At 40.8% G+C, this 10078-nt stretch overlaps 1 protein-coding gene across 1 annotated transcript; it reads left to right on the top strand.

Annotated features, from left to right (window-relative positions):
* The first annotated feature begins 9296 nt into the window (after nt 1-9296).
* On the top strand, nt 9297-9602 carry LOC149264321 (uncharacterized). The gene has a single exon (XM_089398183.1). The coding sequence runs from the start codon at nt 9297-9299 to the stop codon at nt 9600-9602; it is 306 nt and encodes a 101-aa protein (XP_089254309.1).
* The last annotated feature ends 476 nt before the right edge of the window (nt 9603-10078 follow it).

The raw sequence follows: 10078 nt of genomic DNA, 5'->3' as shown, positions 1-10078 counted from the left end.
ACAAGATCGCACAAGAAACCTACAGGATACAAACAAACAGTCTATAGGATTGGCCGAGAGGAGTTTCAAAGGGGAAAACATGGGGGTTGGCTACAACAAACACTATGAAGAGGTAGGCTCTATAATTCCTTCCCTTTTTCAAAGAGAATTGAATAGAAAATCCCCTAGTAGAGAGTGAATTTGGCAGCTATGTAAGGGAATTGTCTCCACAGCTCTCTAAGTTATTTACTTCTGCATTCAAAAAATTTGTGTCAACCATCTCAGCTCCTCTAAATTTATCAACAAAATGACAGGGGGTTAAATAGAAGGGATCCCATTAATACTGTGAGAATCCACCAACACCCTCAGGTGTTAGAAATCTTCACTAGGCATAATTAGATGGTGTATTTTGAAAAATTAAGAGGATATGATGATGAAGTGGCCAAAGATTTTGCTCTCTCCCTCATACCACTAACCAAAATTCATGCCACTATTGTGGTGAGAGGCCTCTCCATAGAGCTCACCCCTGAAATCATAAGAAGAAATAATACACTTCCTCTAGGAGTGCCTTGGACAAAGGAAGCCAAGGGAGATAGCCAGATTGCCAAGAAGAAGTTCTTTTTAGAGGGAGAAGAGCCCATTGAGGACAAAAATGGAGTAAGGAGAGCAAGCCTACCATACCCCTGGAATGAGGTGAGCTACCACCTTATCAAATACATATCATGTGAGGGTAGGTATATGTGGTCTATGGGTATCACTTTAGGATTCTTGAAGAATTGAGGTTTGGAGCATAAATACCTCCTCACCACAGGCTCAACATACCATACTTCCTTCTGCAATCACTGATAGACACAAGCATAAAAGTGCAGGAGGGAAACCACCAACAGTTAGCCCACCATGGGTTAATTAGAATCATCATAGAAGATGCCCTCCACAACCTCAGAATTCCTATCCAATGGGAAATTTTCAGAGACATGCAGACAAAGGAGGATATCAAAGCTCTCACATATGACATCAGTCCTACTATCAGTGAAAAGGATGAGGAAGAAACTGAAACAGAGGGAGAAGAAGTAGAGAGGGATGAAGATGAGACAGATGAGGAGGAAGAAGAGGAGAAAGAGAAGGAAGAGGATGAGGAAATAGAGGAAGATGACAAAGAAGAGATTGATAAACAAGATGAGGAGCTAGAAGGAGAAGAAGAGAGGAAAAATAGAGAGGAAAAGGGCAATGAAAAAGAGGAGGCAGAAGACAAGGAGGAGTCACCTAGGGTGTCTCCAGAGGCCACTGAGAGAGAAGCAACAACTTCCCTCACTGCTCTTAGCACCCCTATCAAATAGAAAGGCAAAAGACAAAGGCAGACACCCTTATATTTGTTGGTTTGTGTTATATTCTTTCTACGACTAGCCCACATAGTTAACTGGGGGGTTAGAGGGGGGGCGGAACCCCCCCTTCGTTGTACCGATTGTGTAGTGGGTGGGGGGGGGGGTCACAGGGGGTTTGAGGCATACCCGTAACCCCACTATATGGGGTCTGGGGCAGTGCCCCGAAAATTTTGGTTTTGGACCCTATGTTAGGTTGGGTGCACCCACCTATGGTTTTGTGCATGATTTTCACACATGGTTTTGGATGCGATGGTTTTCGGTCCATGGTTTTGGACGCGATGGTTTTCGGTCCATGGTATTGGATGCTTCAGCATGTATAAATATGTATTGTAACATTGAAAGGAACATAATGAAAAATCAAGCTGGTAGTCTCGGTTTTGGGATCCAGGGGAAAATCTCTATGTATATGTGTTTTATGTGTTATGCTCTTGCATTGTTTATTTTTCTGTGTTTTAGAATTCGTATGCAGGTAATTTCTATATGGGGTTAAAACCTACAATATTTCAGGACAAGGAAATGCACAAGGATAAGTCAAGGGAAACCCCAAACACCAACCAAAATTCCCAGTATGATTGAGGACTCACCTAAACAACAAGAGAAAATGCCTCCTCCTAAGTCTCCTATCAGCTATGTGAGAAGGCCTATAACTAGATCCACCTCATCCAAACGAAAAGCAATCCTATAGGATACACTGTAGGACCTACAGGAAGCTAAATCAGTCGTACAGGATACTTTGTTAAACCTATAGGAGACTCAAAAATTGGATAAGGAGGGGAGCCTACAACAAGAAACTAAAGAAGAGGACCTAGAGTTAAAGGAACCTAGCCCCCAACCTAACCTTGACTCTTACTATGGATTTATTGAAGGGGCAGGGTCATTCCACAAAAAATTGTTATTCCACTATTCTTTAAGCTTGAGAAGGAGAGAGCCAGAACTCATTGATGGATGCAGATTTCCAAATCCAAGGGGGTGGAAGACATTGGTCACATGGAGGAGAAGCTCAAGGAGATGGGCAAATAATTAAGTAGCTTGAGAGATAAAGAGGCCATAACGAGAAATCAGTTAGAGACAGAAAATGCATGGTTGAAAGGACAACTGCAAGAAAGAGAGAACCAATTGGTATGTATGGCCAGACTCTCTTTGGAAGAAATCCAGTGTAGGATTCCAACTAAATCATATGCCCTATACCTCAAGGAACAGTGACTGCAGTTCCAGATCAAGACCCTAGCACAGAGAGGCACTATGCCATTTCAAGATTATAGACAGTTCATTGATCTTTGTGATCAAAGTACATTGGAAGACAGGGCCAAGATGTCTAATTTTTATTTGCATAACATGGCCTTAACAGACATGAATGTATGGGACCCTAATGCCAAGCTAGGAGATTTACAGTTGATGGCTTTGGCATCATGGATGAACCATGAGGAAACAAGGGCTGCATAAATGAAGAAGATATTGGCAAAAAAACAAACAAAGGCTCTTATGATCAGAGCTGAGCAATCCAATCCAATGGCCCTCATCAGCACACATAATTTAATTGCGAATGATCCTCATCTTGCACCCAGGTATCTTACTATCCAAGAGTAAGCAATTTCACATTTTGAGGACATGTTCAGGTTGTTAAGGGATGACAGCATACATGCTTGTCTCAAGAGATGGAACACATTGCCATACAGTTTAAAGATAGGAGAGTATCACTTTCCTCAAAGAATGAGAGAAGCACTGAACAATACACCCATGTACAAGAAATCCATCCAAAGGCTCAAAGTCAATTGGATTGGCTTGGAAATCAGTCCACCACTTCTCTTAGTAATGCTAGAAGGAAGGAAGGAAGAAGAAGAAAAGACGCAGTGGGAGGAGGTAGAAAAGAAAGCAAGTTTATATGAACAAGAAGAGCAAACCAAAGAAGAGGCATGGGATGTCAGGGAGGCCACTAGAGCTATAAAGGAAATGGATATTGATTGAGTTGCTCAGAGGATGAGCAACACTTTCAGTAGGGGGGTGATGATGAGCCTCATCATTGGGTAATTATATGGGCCTTAATTCACCTCCTAGCTTAGTAAAACCAACTTTTCTCACAACTTACTACATTTTTTGATTATATATTGTTTAATGAGATGAGTTAAAGTGAGATATTATGCTTATTGGACTAATGTGCATTGAATGCAGGTTTGGAAGAGATAATCAAGGAATTTCAGGAAAGACTAAGGTTTGAAACTCGAAAGGGAAAAGGGAGAGAGATTGTAGGAGGTAAATCTTCCTCATTTGCTCCTTCCCCATTCGGATATTCCTTCATTAATCCCACCAGCTCGGAGTGCAAGCAACCAAGCCATGAAGATTAGAAGGCAACCAAGCAAGTGATAGACAAAGAGTAGTTCATCTCGAGTTTGGGAGCCAAGCCTCCCTAAATTTAAGGAAGTCGTTGGAGACTTCAGTTGTATAAGTAGAGAGGCCTAGAGCCTCATTAGGATTCGATTTTTTGTTGTAAAACTCTTGCTATTTTCGAGCTCCAGACTTGTGGAAGACTTTTTGATGTAATTTTCTGTTTTGGTAATAAGAATGAGTTTTTTCTTGATTCAGTACTGAGTTAACTCAGAGGGCTGAAGCTCTTGGGTTAGGGCCCAACCCTAGCAGCAAAGGCTCCTCTTCTTGTATCTTTATGCTTAGCTTAGTTTCATAGATTCATGGTTAAACTATTGTTAGAAGTATTTCATTGCAAGTAGTGTAGATTTGATTAATTGTTTATTAGTTTGCTTCCATTTGTGCCTTACTTCAGTAGCAGGTTAGAAGGGATAAAAGAGGCTCCAAAAATATATCATTAGGTGTCTTGGCCTCACTTCTTCCTTCTGGGATCATGATTTGAGGAAAAGACCCTTATGCAGCCCAAAAAGATAGATTTCCATTTCTTTCATGATATTTAGAATTTGTTGTACTTAAACTAGCATTTGATCAGTTTTTCAAAGTAGGATTTCATTTCCATCTCTTCTATCTTCATCCTTGTAGTAGATCTCATCCATGATTCCATGTTATTCAATAATTTCTTCATGCATAAGGTAGATAGTTAGTTCATTAAATTCTACTTTTCTAGTTCATGAAAATTCTTCTTGTTTACATGACTTTTTGGAAATTACACATGTTTGATGTAGAGCAGGAACTTCAGAAGTAGGAATAGATCTCATAGCAATCAACCACCTTCCAACTTCATTCACCCATAGGCATTCCTCGTTTTCATCAAAACCTTCACCAATTTCATCATTTTACATAGAAATTTCCTCAAGCATTTTGAGTGAATCCAACCATCTCCTAAACTTGGTTTTGGGTTCTGAGTGATCCTAGGCCTCTTCTCACTCCATTCCACCCATCAACCACCTTCCCTAAGCTTTCCATCACCTCCAACACCCATCATTTTTCTCATGGCTGCATCCTGTAGAAATACAAGGAATCCTGTAGGTTTCTCGTACATCTTGTAGGTTTTCCTGTAGTGGCCTGTTTTGAGGCCGAATTGAGGGAAAAATTCTAGGAACCCTTCGAAGGTCACCCAAGGGTCCCCAAACCTTCCAACCATCTCATGAAACTTCCAGCCATCCATCAACACCCCTAAACCACCTGCACACTTGATTTTCCATGAAAAGCATAACAAGACAAAACATATTTATTATAGTCCTTTACATGCATAACAATTGTGTTTGATGTTTTTACTGCTTAGGATAGTAACATTTTTTTCATGTTGGTTTAGCATTAGTGAAAAGAATAGATCTTAGCAGTTAATTAGGAAATGGTACGCCTTACCATTTAATTTCATTCTCTTTCATTATTGCAGTAGATCAACTCTTTCTTAGGGTAGATTTCTATTTCTTTCATCAAGGAACCAAGCTTCTTCTAGATCCATAGAAGTATGGTTTGCAAACCCTAGTGGTCTCTCGCCAGTGGAACAATGACAAAAGGCAGAACCATCACTTTTAATTGTGTATACATTACTGTCACCTCCAAGTTTGTACGAACCCCGGGTTGATAAAGTAAAGTTGGTAAGCAACATTCTTGCTGCAATACTGGTGCTCATCATGACCCCACTCAATAGAAGAAATACTATCAGGAAGCAGCCAAGCTGTTTGATAACTTAACAAATGCTAAAAGGGACAAGGGGCAGGACTCAGGCATAGCTACAAGCTCTCGGCCAATTGAAGAATGGTTTAGGCTATTCCTAGAAATTGTTGATAATGAACAGATGCTAAGGGACTTGCACGGTAGTATAAAAGCAGTATTGCCAGAAGAAGAAGCGAGAAGAGAAACATTGAACAATATCAACAAATATACCTGAAAGACATACGAGGAGGATCCAGAGGAACAAGAAAAGGACCAATAGGGAATTACAGATTGATTCTCAAGTTGCAGGGTTTCAGATTAAAGATACAATGCTAGATCTGGGGTCCGATATAAATATATTTCCCATAAAAACATGGGAAGTGTTGGGGAAGCCGCAACTGAAGTATTCACCAATTCAATTGCGGATGGCAAACCAGTATTGCATCTTACCCATTGGAAGGCTAGAAGATATGGAAGTAGATGTAGCAAGGGTAAAGACTCATGCCAAATTTGAAGTGATATATATAATGGGTAACAAGGACCCTTACCTAGCACTCCTTGGTATGGAATGAGCATATGAGAACTATGACATCATTGATCTAAAGAAGGCGTTGATGATTTTTGAAGTAGAAGAGATGCGGGTAATATGACCACTAGATTTGTATCAAGGACCAAGGTTCACCAAACTCTTAGATGATTGAGATGAGCCCAGAATGCTAGATCTTTTATATAGGCTAATTGCAGGAAAAAGAGAAGACTACATCAATCCCACAATAGGGGGATCAGTTAGTTGGAGAAGCATACAAAGTTCAGAAGTTGTCTTGGAAGCCACTTGGGATGCTTGGCAACAGGGAGGATACGAGGTTGATACCAGACGTTGTGCCAAGATATGCCATGTAAATTGAATTGGAACAGAGGTAAGTAACTACCCAACCTTTCATAGCATAGAATCAGTACATTCTTTTCTGAATAAGGTTGATAGAACTATAAGGTAGAGCCACAAGGTCCCATTATTGGATATTTCATTACAAGCCACCCCAGCAAGATGGTGGGGATCACATCACAACACCCTGTGTGACTGGCAGAAAATCAAGAAGGCCATGAGGGAAAGGTTAAGACAAGAAGGAGACTACCCGCAGAAGATGGTGAAGTATAGGGGGAACTATGATTCCGAGAAACATCTAGATAACTGCATAGAGAGATGGAGAAAAGAGTGAGTCCCAAAGGAACTTTGGGTACACATGTTCATACATACCTTGGGTATAATTCCCCAAGCATGGTATATATAGGAGGAACTTCGAAGACAAACTAGAGACTGGGATACTATGGCTAAATAGTTCAACATCAGTTTCTCATTCAGAGATAGTGATCCACGATTGACTAAAACCCTGCACGCCATTGAAATAATACTATTTACTCTAGGACAACTATGGGAAGGGTGCATTGATGAGAGGTTCCTACAATATTTCTATGAAGTAGGGTATGAATTCATGTCTTGCGGCAAAGTTAACATGGATCCAGAAGAAGATGATTTGGAAGGACTTAGACACCTAACATTTTAGAAATTGAAGGCGAACGAGAGATTAAAAAGGGTCCTTCAACAAATGCCCCCCATTTTCTCCGAGTAAAGTTTCAAAAGCAAAACATTGGCTCAGAAGATAAACCTAAGATGGTGTCCATTGGGGATTATTGGGACAAGAAAACAACTAAGGAAATATTTGATTTGCTGCGTGAGTATGAAGACTTATTTCCAACCTCCGTTGCTGAATTAAAAGGAATAAAAGGGGACATCAGGGAAATGAAGATTATGTTGAAGCCAGATGCACGACCAGTAAAGAATAGACCATATAGGCTCAACCCAAGGGTAAAAGAGAAGGTCAAGAAAGAGATTGATAAGATGTTAGAAGCAGGACTTATATTCCTAGTAGACAAAGCAAAATGGATCAACCCAATTGTAATACAAAATAAGAAGGATGCCACGGAAATCAGAGTCTGCGTAGATTACAGGAGCTTAAACAATGCGTGTGTACATGACCCATTTCCAACACCCTTTAGTGATGAGGTCCTGGATAACATTGCAGGGAATGAAGCCTACTCTTTCACCGATGGATTCTCAGGATATCATCAAGTTCACATAGCGGAAGAAGATAAGAAGAAAACAACATTCACCACAGAATGGGGGTCTTACACATATCATGTCATGCCATTCGGTCTGAAGAATGCACTTGTTGTTTTCTCCTGGATTGTCATAGCTGCCTTCAGAGATTACATCCACCAATTCTTAGAAGTATACATGGATGATTGGACAATTTACAACTTGCTAAAGAAACATACCAGCCTCCTTCGAGTGATGTTTGAGTGGTGCAAACAACTGCAAATCTCTTTAAACCTGAAGAAATGCATCTTTGCAGTTCCATTCAGAACATTGTTGGGCCATATCATTTGCAAGGATGGCATTTGTGTAGATCCCACAAAAGTTGTGGCAATTGTAAATATGGATCCATCGAACAATGTGAAGCAACTAAGAACAACAATGGGCCACACAAAATATTATCGCTGATTCATCCGTAGCTACACCTCGATTACTGCTCCCATGGAGAGACTGCTAAAGAAGACGAAAGCCTTCAGGTGGATGGAGGCCTATCAAGTAGCACTGAACAAACTAAAGGAAAAGCTGGTGAGTGCTCCCATCCTGGTATATCTAGACTGGAATAAAAAATTCTATGTACACATTGACACATTAGGAATAACACTACGAGAAGTACTGGCACAACTCGGAGAAGGGAACCTAGACCACCCAATTTACTTCACCAGTAGGAAACTGTCAACCACAAAGAAGAACTACACCACAATGGAAAGAGAAGCATTGGCCATGGTCTACTCCTTACAAAAGTTTAGGCACTATCTACTAGGAGCACCATTCAAGTTCTTCACAGACCATTCAACTTTGAAATATCTGGTAAACAAGCCAATCCTGGAAGGAAGGATCTGTAGATGGTTGTTATTGTTCCAAGAGTTCACATTTGAAGTTTTTATCAAATTGGGAAGGCTAAATGTCAGGCCAAACCCTCTATTAAGGTTAGAGTTAGGAGAGAATGAAGGACCACTAGATGACCAACTGCTAGACACCGACTTGTTCCGAATAGAGGCCATACCAAATTATCTGGAGGAGATTGTTATTTTATTGGCAACAGGACACTACCCAGAGGGATACACAGCGACACAGAAAAGGCACCTAATAGTAAGAGCAGCAGATTATCAACTAATTGCAGGACATCTATACAAGTTGGGACTTGATCAGGTTTTGCGACGTTGTCTCCTTCAACACGAAAGGCAAGACGTGTTGTGGGAATGCCACACTAGAGTTGCAGGGGGGCATGTTGGGGGAAAGCTAACATAAGGAAAATATTACAAGCCAGGTTGTGGTGGCCCACCCTCCACAAGGACGCTAAGGAGTATGCAAAGGGATGTGATGTTTGTCAGAGAGTTGGAAAGCCATCGCATCAGGATGAATTGCCTTTACATCTGGTACACACAGTACAAATTTTCGAAAAATGGGCAGTAGACTTTATCAGCCCAATTACATCGGCAACACCTCATTCCAATATCAGATACATTATCACAGTTACCGAGTACCTCACTCAGTGGGAAAAGGCAGTGCCAGTAAAGGACTGTACAATCGATACAACAACAAGATTCATCTTTGAAAGCATAATATCCAGGTTTGGATGTCCGAAGAGCCTAACCAATGATCAAGGGGCTCATTTCATAAATGAAATTGTTGCCTCTCTCCTGAAGAATTTTCTAATCCAACATCACAAGAGAATCCCTTACCATCCTCAAGCTAATGGAATGGTTGAAGACTTCAATAAGATACTTGAGAAGGGCCTGACAAAGATTGTCTCAACAAATCGAGATGATTGGGATGAGCGAGTTCCAGCCACATTGTGGGCTTACATAACAATGGTAAAGCGATCACACAAGCAAACACCATTCCAATTGGTATACGGGCGAGAAGCGGTAGTACCAGTAGCGTTCATTGTACCAAGCATCTTCATTTCTCAGGCCACTAAAATGACAGACGATGCATCCTTAAAAGAGAGGTTGGAAGAACTAATGGAGTTAGATGAATCAAGATTTTTAGTTGAATTCCACTAATCAGTCGAACAACGGAGACAAAAGGCTTGGCATGATAGGCACATTAAGAAGAAATATTTCATGGTGGGAGATCATGTTCTATTATATGACAACAAATTTCAGAAATTCCTAGGCAAGCTACAAATGCATTGGTTGGGGCCATTCATAGTTGCGAAGATCAAAGAGTTTGGTGTGGTGAAGTTAGCACAACTAAACGGGATACTGTTACCAGGATGGGCAAACGACGCACGCCTGAAACATTTCCACAAGTCCAAAGTCATGTAACAAAATTGAAAGGGTCTCAGGAACATGCCTGCAAGTAGGTTTGGAGTCAATATTAATTAGTCAGTTGCATTCTGATTTCTTTTCCTTTTTCCCAACAAATAAATGGTGCGTGTCAGTTGGGTGGCAGCATTAATGCCGTGACACCACAACCCACTTGTGGTCGGGGTAGGTAGTCACATGTTTTACGAGTCTTATCCATCATACTCTAGGTC

This window comes from Pinus tabuliformis, chromosome 6 (assembly GCF_031772625.1).
Source record: "Pinus tabuliformis cultivar Carrire ecotype Pingquan chromosome 6, CPIR1, whole genome shotgun sequence".
NCBI lineage: Eukaryota > Viridiplantae > Streptophyta > Pinopsida > Pinales > Pinaceae > Pinus > Pinus tabuliformis.
Note: the sequence above shows the minus strand (reverse complement) of the source record. Positions and strands in the feature narration are given on the sequence as shown.